General features: G+C 42.7%; 1 protein-coding gene across 2 annotated transcripts; it reads right to left on the bottom strand.

Moving 5' to 3' along the window:
• Window positions 1–527: 527 nt before the first annotated feature.
• wdr75 (WD repeat domain 75) lies at window positions 528–13,497 on the bottom strand. Of its 2 annotated transcripts, none has more exons than XM_037110503.1 (21): window positions 13,343–13,497; window positions 12,170–12,299; window positions 11,899–11,964; window positions 11,374–11,476; window positions 10,763–10,887; window positions 10,297–10,367; window positions 10,089–10,205; window positions 9,612–9,700; window positions 9,301–9,459; window positions 8,768–8,827; window positions 8,255–8,370; window positions 7,926–8,101; window positions 7,193–7,350; window positions 6,680–6,863; window positions 4,742–4,836; window positions 4,550–4,645; window positions 3,727–3,896; window positions 3,388–3,447; window positions 2,716–2,862; window positions 2,397–2,488; window positions 528–2,123 (listed from the first exon to the last, which is right to left on the bottom strand). In XM_037110503.1, the coding sequence occupies exons 1-21, from the start codon at window positions 13,426–13,428 to the stop codon at window positions 1,898–1,900; spliced, it is 2,526 nt and encodes an 841-aa protein (XP_036966398.1). In that variant the 5' UTR covers window positions 13,429–13,497; the 3' UTR covers window positions 528–1,897. The 2 variants fall into 2 exon arrangements, with proteins under 2 accessions (XP_036966398.1, XP_036966399.1); XM_037110504.1 differs by having other exon boundaries at window positions 6,680–6,860.
• Between the last annotated feature and the right edge of the window lie 1,154 nt (window positions 13,498–14,651).

Raw genomic sequence — 14,651 nt, 5'->3', positions numbered from 1 at the left:
TGTCCACCAACGCTCCTCGATGTCTGTCAGAGGTCACGAGGCGACACGACGGTGGCTTCAGGCACCTGATCGAGAAAGGAACTGAAAAACGCTGAGATGAAAGTGCTTCTTATCCAACTGTGGGAACAAAACATGACCTTCAAAGAGAGCTTACTCAGGACTTCAGCTTTCCTTACTCAAGACTCCGTGTCCGGCTTTACAGCTCCGATTATGTGACGCTTCAAGGTCACACGAGAAATCTTTATGTAGAACTTTTCCAAGAACCGAAGCAGAAAAAATTTAAAATGCTTTTCCAGTGAAATATCTATCGTTGTGCTTTTTTTTTTTTTTTTTTGGTTGGTGAGTCACAGTTCACCTGCTTATACAACAACGTGAGAAACGTCATGCACACACCGATATGCAACCTCCATTCAAATTTCATCACACACACCACTGACCACGGATAAAAGGTGTGAGTTTGGACTCTGGAAGACACACTGAGGTTGTGCAACAAGGTGACGGACGAGGAGAAATCAGAGGACGACAGCTTAAAAGAAAGAATTCAATAGTTTTATTACAATTGAAGTGTAGAAAAATGTGGATTTGCACATATAAGTGCATGGAGACGGTGCTACAGACAGTTTTCACCTCATCACAGAGGATCTGATTAGTTTTTGAATCACTGATTGACAATGTACAGTTGAAAAAGTCTCAAAATTATTGATTGTGTAAGTACTGAATCCCTTGACTGTAACTTGAAATCATCTTGTTTTTAACCGCGAGAAGTAAACGTGGAAGTCGTTCATGTAAGCAGTACACAGCGGAGATGTTTGGTCATCAAACTCTTTCTGAAGCCACAGAGGGAGAAGTGAAAAACATCGTTTTCATCGAGTTAAAACCTTCACCGTTGTTTGTTGCTCTTAATGTCAGTTCAGCAAAAGTTCACCCTCGAGTTGAACACATGGACGCAGGCGAGCACATGATCACGTGGCTCAGGGAAGTTAAATAAAAGATCCAGGTTTTAATATCCGGTCATGAATCTGCATCACGATGACAAGTGATTCCAAACCACGGAAAAAGATCAACACAAGCATTTACTCTCAAGTTCAAAAGGAAATTCTGCACACAAAAAGTTTTTATGTACAAATACAAACCTACAAATTTGTTTTAACGCTCGATATCACTCAGTACGATTCAGACCGATCATAAAAATTAACCAAAGACAGCAATAATTCCACTTTTCTGATACAATACTAGAAAATTAACTAGACTCAGAACCTCTTTCAAACCCTCAACATACGAAAAAGGCTATTTTTCTTCTTTGTTTGTATAAATCGTTGTATTAACAACCTTTTTATTAACAAAAAAAAGCATCTTTGACAAACAACACAGGATGTTGAGAAGTTTACCAAGTAAAAAATGTCATTAATGATCGCTGTTTTTACATCACCACAGCGTTTACATGCACTGGGCGTACAGACTTGTCCAAAGAAGACAAAAGGGGGAAATCAACTGATTGAAAATTGCAGCATGTTGCAGATTTGGTGAGAAATGCTCCAGAACTGCAGCTGAACACAGAGAAATCCTGGACTGTGACTTGGAAACAGATTTATTATTCTTTACAACCACAGGAACGACTCAGAAACAATACTGTTTATATTCGAGAGTGACCCAAATTCAATCCAGCCTTCATCAGAAGACTTGGAAGCTGATATAAACTATAAAAGGACGCGACGGCTGCCAAGATTCCGACACTTACGCAATCAAATATTTTCTATTTTGCATCTGCAGAGAGACTTTTGTCAACACTCGTCCTTCTAGAAGAAACTCTGATTTATGAGGTTATAAAATAAATAACCCACTGATGAAAACTGTCTATAATCTCTGTATCTGTGCGAGTCTTTGTACACAGTGATGATCATGAGTCCAGGAGGCCTGCGAGCCAGCTGTGGTCGAGTTTCTTCACCCTCCTCAGTTCTCTAACCTGAGCCTTGGTCAGAGCGGGGGCTGCAGCCTCGGACGCCTCGCCGCCGCCCACCGCCGCCTGCTGCTCCGGTCTAATGCGGCTGGATTCCATTTCCTCCTCTGAATCCTCTTCCTCTTTCTCGCTCTCCATTTCCTCCTCGGCTTGTTTACTTTCCTCCCTGAGGCCATGAGAGAAAAAATAAGTTAACGTGACTCTGCATATTTTCTGAGATAAACAACAGTGTCAGAATTTTCCCACGTGCCCCGTTTTAGACAGGCTCTTAAGCCGACGAATCACGTGAAGCCTGCAGTGTTGTCGACTCATGATACACTGATATCATCGGTCACAGATTCCCACCATGACTGTCCTAATTTTCACCTTTTATTGGGCTTATTACCAAATAACAAATATTCAGATATTCATGTTGAATTTCTTAAGCGAGACTACTGACCTGGAGTCTGTTACGGAGATCAACAGAGACTGCACAAACATGGAGCAGAGGAAAGAGGTGGAGGGCAAGACGTGAGCCGGGGTCTGCAGCAGCTGTCGGCAGAAACACAAAAAACAAAAACAAACACACACGTCAAACAACTGGGCTGGTTAGCATCACACAGCTAGCAGTGTCACGTCCACCGGCGTCATCAATAACAAGATTTTTCTTTCTATACCACATCGTGCTTTCAAATAAATATTCTGTATTTGAATTCCAGCAGCCAAAATCTTCAAGCAAACAACTACATGTCACTGACACGCAGGGCGGAGCCACCGACCTCTCTGACGGCGTCAGATCCCTGCGGCAGAGGCGTCCTCTCCGCTGACTCGCCGCTCCGCGGGTCGTCACCTCCCTGTTGCTGCTGCCGATGTTTCCCCAGCAACAGGTAGAACGGCGTCATGGCGACGCTGTCATCGATCACCAGCTTGAAGGAGGAAGAAGACGAGATTACAGTGTCAGGAAGGGCAGGAAATGTCCCACATTCATAATAAAAGTGTGAGTAAAAGCAGGTCAACAGTTTGTACAGAGGTGGATCTTCAGCAGTGATGTTTTTAGCAAAGATGAGAGAAACAGAGGGAGGTTATTCGGAGAAGAAAACAAAAGCAACATGAGTCCACAGATCCTCGTGCCAGCTGAGCTGAACTCTTCACCATCACCCGGTGTTCATCCGACAAGAGAAACCTGAAGCAACAACTGTGACGGGAGTCGATCCTGCTCGGGGTTTTTTAATTTTCAATCGTTTGTAATGTTTAAACCGGTTTTAACCTTGAATCTCCAGGTGTGTTGATGTTGGACGTTTGTGATAAACTGAAGGATGAAGTGTTTCTTTATGCGGTCAGAAAAAAAAAATAAAAAATTCTCGTCTCTCAGATAAATAAAGGCTTTTAAAAACCCTCTAGCTGGAAACTGCATGGTCAGTAAAAGCATCTGAATACTGTGTGTGCTGTACCTGTTTGCTGGACGCCATCAGTCTCTCCTCTTCTGTCTTGGTGGTGAACGTCATGAGGTCCTGCAGTGGAGAGTCAACGTCAGCATCAGCACAATAAGTCCTTTCACTGAAGTATATTGTAACTAATAATACAGGATAATATCTGTGACGTTCAGACAGCGAGTGGACACCAAACTGAATATCAACATTTAGCTTGTTTATGTTTAGTTCGACTGGATTCACACGTTTCCCGCTCGCTGTTACTTTTGCAGTGAACACGTTTTGCTCAAGCAAACGTCTGGAAACAAGATCGCAGCCGACTTCTTCTCTTTTCAGCTGTTCTGTGTTTGTGTTGTTTACCATGTACTGAGTGAGGAAGTACAGCTGGGAGCGGTTGAGCCACTGGCTGCTCTCCTCGCAGCTCTCCAGCATCTCCTCCCTCGGGGCGAAGACGGCGCGAGTCACCGTCCCCGAGCACACGGCCTTCTGGGAAAACAGCGGCCGAGGCTCGCTGGGTTTAAACACGAACACTAAAAACAGAGGAGAGAGGGAAACAAAAACAAAAAAACAGTGAAGATCATTATACATGCTCCGGCTTGTTTGTGTTTCTTTAAAACAATCACAATCGTCTTGGGTGGCGTCTGGCGCAGGATGCAGCGACGCTGCTCGTACTAAATGGTATCAGGGGAACTTGTTTTGCATTCAGGGAACCAAATCGTGGAATCAAAATGGCCGAATCACAGCTGTTATCTTGTTTTAGTAGTTGTGCTGCTGCCAGTTTCAGCGTGCAGGTTGCTAGTTCGCTGTTGTTGTTCTGTGTATCAACAGGGATTCTGGAAACAGTGACACAGAGATAACAGAGGGGAGGACGACACCAGGCACCAAACACCAGCGGACATCCATTCAGGTGAATTCAGGTATTCAGGGAATGCTGCCTTCAATTGTACTCAGGGAAAATGTGCGTTTCATTTGTCGCCTGTTGTGACGACTTTCAGGGAAGCATCAGATAAAATGTCGGAGAGAGGAACTGCGAATGTGGCCGTATGCAAAACTTGACCTCGTCTGTGAATATCAGTGATGGTCAGTCGTCAAACTACATCTTCTGTTACTGTTGTGATGGCGGCAGAAATTACATACTCTGTTTTAAACCCAGTAAAAAAAAAAAAAAAAGTTGAATTCTTACAGTCGGTGCATCCAGCCTGACAGCAGAAGGCAGCCATGTTCTCAGAGAGCGGGTCGGCCAGCAGCAGGCTGACGTCCATCGAGGTGCTCCACTCCACTGAGGAGGAAAAGGAACGCATCATTAATGAGCACGAACTGAACTAAAATGCAAAAAAAGGGATTTTTATTGTGTTTGTTTGACGCGCAGTCTCACGGGAGCAGGTGAGGAGGTTCCAGCAGCAGAGCAGGTTGCTGCCGGTGGTTCCCAGCAGATACTTGGAGCAGCTTAGTCGCCCAAAACAAAGATTCCTGGAGGACGAAGGGGGGAGAAAAAAAGTCTCTTTTGTTTTCTTGTGACTATAAAGAATCTCAAGTGCAAACCCCCCCCGCTTCACACTGCACATATTTCACAGGATTAGCTTTTGAGTTTTCTGCTTTGGGGGCTTCAAATGGGAACACGCAAGTAAAAAGAGTCTGAACACCCACGAAGAACCAAAGAGCCGGAAAATAATCTGCGTCTGGAAGATGGAACTTCAAAATGATGCCTTCTATGAATCAACAATGTTGTTTAAAAAGGGACATTCTCAAACTAAAAGGTGAATTTTATCTATTCTGTAAGAGTCTGTAAATTGGTGAGGTTGGAGGTGAAACAGTCGACCCAGTTCTACACATCCATATGTGGTGGTTATGTAAAGGGCACCTGTCACAACATCTGACCATCAGCGTCTTCAAACTCCCCCTCAGCCCCCCCATCACTCAGGAAACGTCTCCTCGTGATGATTTGTTTTGCTTAAAGAAGTTTCTGGACAGTAAAAATGATTTTCGCTGCTTCTTCATTTTTCAGATAAATCTGCAGGTCAGCTCTCGTTTTTTTTTTTTTTTTTTCCCTTCTCCCCTTCTAAATGTTCTGAATGCTGACTCAGAGTTGTGGGCTCACTTGCAGAAAAGTGGTACAGAAACCAGCAGCAGTAGTTTCGTGTCCTCGTTGACCAGAAGGGCCCCCTGCTTCAGCGGAGGGGACGACATTTCTGAGACTCGAGCAACGTTGCGAAACTGCAGGCGGCTGACAGGCAGCACTTCTGCTGAGAGAAACGAGCCTGGACCTCTGCCAGTGTGACGACGAGGTTATTCAACTGTCCTCGACAGCGAACAGAGAAACAGCCAGACTATAAAACAACTGGTTGCTTAGTGAGTCTGTGTGTGTGTGTGTGTGTGTGTGTGTGTGCACTGATCTTTAAGTAACTGTCCTGTCACTTGTCTGTCTGTCTGAATGAAAGCTCAGACTGTTCTTAGAGGAGACAGGAGGAAATAACCATTTATCAGTAAAGCAGCAGCAACTTATATTAACTGGAAGCACCTGCAGGACAACAGTCGGTTCTTTGTTTAGCAACAGTCTCTGAGTGCTGGTGACTTTTTTCAGTTGTTTCCGATGAGGAGTGAGAATCGGCAGCCGTCCAGAAAAAGCGTCTTGGAGTTAAGAATCTCTCAACTTTTCTGAATGGTGCCGTATTTTTGACCCCTACGGATCACGTGACGCAGCCACATCCTCCTCGCTCTGATGTCCTGATGCCAAATAGAAAACTAAAGGGTGGTAAACCCCAAAGCGTCGATTACACGGCGGCGGTTGTTGTGTTCTTGTTTCTGTAGACAAAACGCACGTGAAGCTTTTTTCTCTCCGTGTACAACCGCTTCATTTCTCCTGACTGCACTTTTTTGCCTGAAATAAACGGGCTCTATAAGTTGCACCATCCAGCTTCCTTCTGCCTTTACAACACTAAATAATTTATATAATTAAACATCTATTCTCACCACCTGACTTGTGCTGACACAGACTGATGCGATGACGATGCAAATTTGCCTTTATTTATCGATTTATTTGACTTTTTTCCTCCATTTCTTATTTCCTCTTTTTGTCCAAAGTTCATAAATCAGATGTTGAAACAATCACAGGGTTGTAAGTTGGTGTTTGAGGACACGACTCGAAGAGCATCACCTGCCTGGATACCATCCGGTTTACAGCTTCTGTGCAGTCTCATGACAACGTGATTATATTAGAAGGCAACAAGCAACATGATAGAAACTTCTTAACCAGCAACCAGATTCAACACAATCGGTAATGAGCCCTAGTGAATGTGTGTGCAGGCGCTCTGACCTGATGGCTTTCGGTGGCTGCGACAGAGTCGTCAGGAGCTCCCAGGAGGCCGGACTCCACACGGTCACCACCTCCTGAAAGCTGACGGCCAGCAGGGAACCGTCGGCTGAGAAGCTGCAGCACTCGGGCACCAGGCCGTGATAGGCTCCGACGAAATCACACGACCAGGAAGGACCTTCGTCTGCTGGCAGGAGAGAGGGAGACAGACACAGAGAGTGTCGGATTAGTGAGAAACGCAGCCAGACGTCCAACCTGCTGTGTTGTGAAGCCAAAACGGTGGAGGCTGGCACGGACAGACAGACTGACTGATTCGAAGTGACGTCTCCACGGATAAAAATGTGCAAAATCATGGTTTCACAAAGCACTCTAGGTAACTGTTGAGCTGTCAAGAACACACAGTTCTTACAGGATAAATTTTAACTGCTCACCGGTCAGAAACGTTAAAAAGAGAGCAGTAAATATAACCACAACTCGGCCAAACTCTGTGTCTCGCTTGAATGACAGACTGCTTACCGTCTGTCTGGGATTGTGCAGCCAGCTGCCAGGCTTTGAAGTGCCCGTCCTTGCTGGTGGAGACCAGCATGGTGGTCTGGCTGTCGGCGGCGTGGCTGAAGCACATGCCTGTAATCTGAGCCTCGTGGGGGGCCGAGATGGTCGTGTTCAGCACAAAACTGCAGGTGATACAGTAAGAAGGTTAGAGGGTTGTGATGTGAGGAAGTCTTACAGTCCCGAAAACACTTTTAGACGAGTTCGCTACCGAATGTATCTTCAGTGACCCTGTTCAGACCTGATTTTAAGTGGACAAGTCCTTCAGTTTATGCAAACATCACCACTCCAAAGAAAGCGATATGTTTGACTTTTAAAAAGATCTTCATGTATAACATTTGCCGAATTTACAAGAAAGCCCAAATAGTTAAGAATTTGTCAGAGACAGCTTTTTACTAAGTTTGAAAAGTTTCTCCAAACTCAGCAACTCCCAAAATCGAGCAATTTTTAAAGGGAGTCTGGTGAATACTGCCGTTAACAGTCAAGGTTTAGATCAGCTGAAACTGACTGATTCTTCTTCTTCTTCTCCTTCTGAATGTGGTCTGAGTGACTGAATCTCATCTGGATTGGTTCCACTCACACCTGTACTTGTACTAGCGGTCCACTTGTGATCGGATCTCTCTGGGCACCAACGTTGATACCAGGTCTGAACAGAACCATTGACGGGCTGAAACATCATGTATAATTCAGACGTCTGTACCTCTGTGTTTGTTCGTCAAACGCCCAGAGCTTCAAGTTGAGCTCCAGCTCAGCACCTTTCTGTTTTCTTTCCTCGACTGTTGCCAGCCAGTTTCCAGAGGCATCAAAAGCCGCCTTGACCACCTCAAACTGCTGCAGGCCCGACTCGTGAATATACTCCTGCTGCACGATGTCCAGCTGTGGGAGGGACAATGACAGCAGTGTTTATGGGAGACTTCTGTCTTTAGCTGGTAATTATATTAAGTACCCACACTTTTGTTATTCCAGGTGCTGAAAAATAGCACAGCACGGCAATAAAAACCTACAAAAATGATCCACAGAGTTGCTTACGTTGTAAAGAAGTTTGTCTCTCTGGAGAGAGTAAAACTGCAGGTGACCTGGTTTCCCGTTCAGAACCAGAGATTTGCTGCGCGGGTCGATCATCAAGTCTGTCCCGACACTTTCTCCTGCACGAGGATGGAACAATAGAGTTAATAACAATGTTTGTGTCCACATAACGTCTTTTTACTGCCCCGAAATTACAGATCACTTTGGCTCATTGTGCTTTAAAATCTTCTGTCCTTATCCCTCAAATGAAGTAAAGAAGAACTCCTCATGAACCCTCAGAGCAGAGGAAATTAAAAAAATTAGAAGAAACCTCAAGATTTAAATGTTTACAACTGAGATATGTGTCTTTTTCACGATCAATGTCAACAACTTGACTGAACGTGCTGGTTCGTCTGTCATGGACTTCCTGTGAAGCACAACTGCTTTCCAAGGACTATTTTACATGATTATATCTTTATTATCTGTGAGTTGTACAGCAGAGTCTTCATGCTGCTGGCACCTCCCGTCTGTACCCACCTTTGACCAGACCCTGAATGACAGCCGAGACTTTAACACAACTCTGGATGATCGTGATCTCTGAAAGAAAGAGAGACAGAAATCAGTTACAGCCGCCGTCGTTTCAACAGCAAGTCAAAGACATGTGAGCTCTTAAAGATTATAAATAAATAAAGTGTTGTGGCATGTAAAGGTCCTGAAACAACGTGACAACCACAGAACAGCCGCAACTAACAATTATTCTCATTGCAGATTATTAATTTAGTTGTTTGGTCTATAAAATATCAAAAAAATGGTGAAAAACCCTAACCCTAACCAAGATCAATTGCCTTGTTTCGTCCACAACTCAAACATGTTTGATTTACGGTCATAAATGAGGAAAGAATGAGGGTGAAATCATATAAAAGTGATGTTTTTTTCCTTAAACAAATACTCAAAACGATAAATGAATTATCAAAATAGAGGACAATTAATCCCGGTGTTATGTACAGAACTGCGCCCACTCCTGCTATAATAACACATCTTGCTGTATAATACAGGAGACAGTTTCTTACTGTTGTCACTGTGTGAGGTGCAGTACAACGCTCCATCAGGTGAGACAGCGATGTGCGTGATGGCGGCTCCCAGACGAGGCAGGAAGTCCCGCTGGTTTTCCTGGTTGTATCTCCACTGGACGAGCACAGACTCGATGCCTCCACTCAGCAGGTTGGTGCCTGGTGACACAAAGCAGATATAAATTAAGAGCACCGTCCTGTTTCATACATTAATTTTGAGCCAGAATTTTAATTAGCGGTGTTGAAGTGAACTGTCCCTTTAAAAACAGCTGCAGTGGAATGAAGAATGAGCGTTTTACAAAAGTTTCTACCTTCTGGGGTGAAGCTCAGAGAGCTGACGGCGCTGTGGTGCCAGTGCAGGGTGGAGTATGTGTACTCCTTCTTGTGGTTGAAGTTTCTCCTGAGAGGATGAATATTAAACACAGGAAAAATAAAGTTTCTCCACTTTTTACATTCAGACACACAGACTGACTTACAAAAACACGGATGGGAAATATAAGCAGCTACGAGCGCTGAAGCCGTCTGTCACAAAGATCTAAAACATAGCTTTAATACAACTTTTCTTCTTTAAAAAACACCAAACAGAAATTGTTTCATGGTCAGTTAAAAACTCACAGGTGACTTTAGAATAGGAGAGGTTAAAGAAAAGGTAAATAACTCTTCCCGTGAGAGTGTTGAGTTCATAACCATAATCAGGAAAACTCGGGAGACTAAACAACTGTTCAAAATGACCAAACACTGGGTGAGAGTGCAAAGCTTCAAGGTCGCGTTGTTTTTTTTTCACTCACCACAAGCGAATCTTTCCATCTTCGTGTCCCGTGGCGATGCAGTCGTCGTTTGGATGACAGGCAACACATGTGAACGTGTTCTTGCCTCCCTTCTTGTTGTCTTCTTTCAGGGAAAACCTGTAAACGGCCCACACGATGAGGTGTTACTCCGGGCTTCAGGGACGGTCTTTAATCCATTCTCATTGAAGAATTTAACGCTGTGGCTCACCTGTATGCCTTCTGCTTCTTGAAGAAGTAGACATTCAGCTGCAAACCATTAGCTGAAGCGATATATTCACCCTGCGAGGAAGATTACACTTGTTTATTAACACGTACGTGCAGGAAAGCTGACGAGGGATGTGTATTTAATAAATGCTGCTGTCAATTAAACGTAGGATTTGTCATCTACCATCAAACAAGTAGCTTCACTTGGAGCAAAGTTATCTTCTGAAATGTTCTTCAACAGGGAAAAAAATCACTCATCATCTTGAAGTTTATTTGATAGAGAATCTTTTCATGCTTCCGCATGAGTTTATTGGCCTGAGGTGAATCTACAGCGAGCTTTCCTGGCTCAAAAAAAAATATTGTGCCCTCGGATACATCAGCACACTAACCCAGTGAGTGTAATCAGTCGTGGGAATGTAACTTCACAACTCCAGATGTTGTGTTGGTGACAGTGGTGACAGTGAACGTACCCCTCTGCCGAAGACGGTGGCGGCGGGGTTGGAGCTGATGTCGGTGAGCACAGCGGAGAGCTCTCGGGCCTCCACCAGCTGATCTCCGCTCTGTGGCAGATGTACCGCGACCAGCTGGAACAACTCTGCACACACACACACAATCAAACATGAGCCTATTACACATTCTTACCCAGTGACCTCTCACCCAGTTTCTACTTCACACACATTAAAAGACTCCGAGAAGAACGATTTAATTAGCGACTCCTCGTGGAGGATTCAGAGAAAAGGAGGCCGTAATAAATCTGGAGCTTGATGCTTTATACTTCCACATTTCAGATGCAAATGTTGTACTTTTTACTCCACTACATCTATTTGATAGCTTTAGTTAGTTTGCAGGTTTCAAGGTGCAGCAGAGTCTAAGCAGCGCAATTTTACATGTATTTATTTTATCAGTAATCCAATAAATAAAATGTTGGATCAGGTATCGGCGATTACACCGACCAGATTTGTTGCTGCACAAGAAGCCAAGATCATTAGACGGAAAGTGACTTGTGTAACTCCATAAGACAAAATTCATTTAGGTTTAACAGAATACAAATGTTGAAGAAGAGATAAAAAAGGTTTTAAACCTCCAGATCTTTTGTCACCCAGCATGGGAGTAACGATGAAGATGACTCCTTCATGGTGTGGAGATGCGTGGATGGAGAAAATCGGGTATCCGATAACATACGTCTGGAAGAGATCACACAGCTGTCAGACATCACAAACTGATCCCGACCCTTCATCGTTAACACGAAAATAACCTACTGGATATCATGTAGGTTCTGTGAGTGCATAACATGTGATGACTGTAAGAAGAAGTCTAATCGGAGTTTGTTTTACTGCATATTTTAGATTTTAAAACCCAACATGAAAAGGTCAAGTGACCAAAATGATGTTTTCTTTATCCTTCATTATCTGGTCACGTGCTGCCAGTTAGATGTAGTGGAGAAGAGGCATAATTGCAGATATTGTCCACTTCTAAAGTAATTGGTTGAATATAAATAAATGACAACAGTCAAACAGAGAGAAAAATAAAAAGCATGGTGGGCTGACTGGAATGACACACTGACTGATAAGACAGAAGAAACAACAACAGAAAGATGAAGCCGTACTTTAATTAAGATGCCGTCTGTGAAGTCCCACAGTCTGACAGTGCCATCTGCTGAGCAAGAGTAGGCCTGCAACACAACAACATCACATTAACATCATTATAGACAGAAACATCTTGTTAGACATCTTACAACATTGTAAGAGGCACAACACTAACAAAAATATAAAAAGAGAAGATAAAACATTCCTCTTTAAGGTTAAATTAGTTTTGTTTGGCTACGTTTTAGCTGAATTCTTCACATCCCCGTTAACCGTGTGGTGGTATGAACATACCTGCAGGTGGTTGGAGGGTTTGATCAGCACACCTGTCACCAGGTCGGTGTGTCCCCGCAGGTCGTGGATACACTCCTCTGTGGAGGTGCTGAACACCTTCACACACTCTCCTGAGGCGCACAGGAGGAATCTGAAGACGCAAAACAAAAACATTTACACGAGTGCTGACAGATAACTGATCAAAAGATGGTGCAGAAGTAGGTTTTCTAATCTAGTTAAAGGGAAACGTAACTTTAATTGCTGTGTTGTCTCGTGCACGTCTCACTGTTGTGAACGTGTGTTAAACATTTTTCATAAAACCAATTTTGTTTTGCAAGATTTTGCTGTTTTTTTTCACATCGAGCCCACATTAGATGAGGTCTCTCTCAGAAACAACTTTACTTTGACTTGTCAAATTTAGACTAGATTATCCCAGGGAGGGATTTTAAGACATATGAAACCTTTATTTTACTGTGAAAATACAAAATAATAAGGAGAATTTCACGAACATCTCAAATCTAGACTACATCGAACTGATCCATAATCAAAAACCACTACACTTAACACTGTCAAATCTTTATTAGATTACCCATCAGAGGTTAGAAGTTCTATTAAGCACAGTTTAAAACATCAGAAACTTTAATTCTATTTGTGAAAATGCAACAAAAAAAGGAGGATTTCACATCTTTTTTTCTCATGTGGACCACACAGAACCAGGTCCAGAGAGGAAAGTACTGGACCTACATCTGTCAAATCTGGATTAGATTTTCCAAGAGAGGTCACATATTCCATAAAGCACAGTTTACGATTCATGATCCCTTTATTCTATATCTGAAAATCCAAGAAAGGGAGAATCCACTGTTTTTTTGTTTTCTCACATGTAGTCCACATTGGACCAGGTCCCTATCAAAAACCACCACACTTAGCAGTGTCAGACCTGGATTAGATTATCCCAGAGGGGCTGGGCGGTATGTGGGACATTAAATTATGGTTATAAAGTTTGAGACAATCTCCAGATATCTCTTTACTGAGCAGTAACAGAAATATCAACAACTACGTTAGCTGGCAGCTTGTGATGCTAATGCTAACGGCTAGCACCGGCTGAAGCTCTCCGGCTGATAAAAACCTGCGGAAAACGCGAGAAACTCTTCCCGCCGAAAAACAAACATTATCGGGATGAAAACACACTCTCACCTCGAGTCGTTGGTGATGACAGGCTTCCTGAAGTTTATTTTACTGCCACCTCGGTGAACCACGCGGATGTCCCCGTGTTCAACCATGTTTTCACTGGAGTCAACTCTGACCTCTGACCCGCCGCCGCTTCTTCTTCGTTGTGTTTATTTCAGGTAGTTCACAGGCGCCACCTGCTGGACTGGAGGGGAAGAACCAGAATCAGCTTTTTAGAGGTTATTGATGCCTCTTATTGGTAAAAACACCCCGTCCAGTATTTTTTTACTTGACGAATATCCTCAAACAGACTTGATTTCATCCATGAAGGACAATTTTTAGCCCTCAGAGTCCGTTTTAAAAGCTAAAACACCAATTAAGGGCCAATACAAAGAGCAACATGCAGTTTTTTACTTGCTAAAAAGTGATTGCAGCTCTAAATTCTTGACTTTAATATAAAGAAATAGGATAATTTTGCACTGGAAGTTTAATCAAAATTGCAGTCTGCAAAAGGAACCAGTAACTAAAGATAAATGAAGATGAGTAAAAATTACAATATTTACCTCTGATATGTAGAGGAATACTAGTATAACACCACAACTAACTTGAATTTGTTTGTACAGTATTTGTGTAAATACACTACATTCCACCACCAACTGTGTCAGATATAATGCTAGATTATAAATTGATTAAAAAAAGAAGCAAACTGAGCTAAACTTTTACTCAGTTTGAACCAGAGTGAATGACACCATATTTATTTAACTCACTGTGACCAAAAGGATTCGTTCTTGGTGTTACTTGTTCGTGGTAACATCAAATTGCTGTAGTTTCCTGTGATCAAGAATTATGTGGTCTTTATGTGAACTTTCATTTTCTAGTCACATTGAGTGTGAAGTACACTTTTACTTCTGTGCTTCTACTGAGATTAACAAAACAAAACAAAAGAGCAGCGACTAAGTGTCTCATAAAATAACAGTTTTAACCGCTGTTTGATTATAAAATCTTTATCTCATAGTAAACAAAAACAAAAATATCTCATCATTTCAAGACCTCCCTGCTAATTTTATGTCATGATTCAGAATGTTTAAATTTCTCAGTTTTTAATTGTCATTTCATCTGATGATCAACTCATTACAATTCCGATAATATACTTTAATTCTCTGACAAAATGAAAGTGAAACAAATTCCTACATAGCAATTAAATCCTCCAAACCTAAAGCAGTTTAGTCTACAAGTCTGATTTTATTTCAGGACTGTTTAATGAAAACTGTTATCATGTCACAGACACATCTTAATCTGTATCCTTAATTTAAAACCTTTAATCATTAGGCTACAT

The sequence above is a fragment of the Acanthopagrus latus genome, chromosome 9, assembly GCF_904848185.1.
Source record: "Acanthopagrus latus isolate v.2019 chromosome 9, fAcaLat1.1, whole genome shotgun sequence".
Lineage (NCBI taxonomy): Eukaryota > Metazoa > Chordata > Actinopteri > Spariformes > Sparidae > Acanthopagrus > Acanthopagrus latus.
This window is presented reverse-complemented; position numbering and strand designations above follow the sequence as displayed.

Coding starts and splice junctions, on each gene's coding strand:
- wdr75 (XM_037110503.1), bottom strand. CDS start 13,428: ATGGTTGAACACGGGGACATCCGCGTGGTTCACCGAGGTGGCAGTAAA. Junction 10,206..10,296: donor AAGAAGCAGAAGGCATACAG/GTGAGCCACAGC, acceptor GGCCGTTTACAG/GTTTTCCCTGAAAGAAGACA. Junction 6,864..7,192: donor TGCACAATCCCAGACAGACG/GTAAGCAGTCTG, acceptor CTCTCCTGCCAG/CAGACGAAGGTCCTTCCTGG.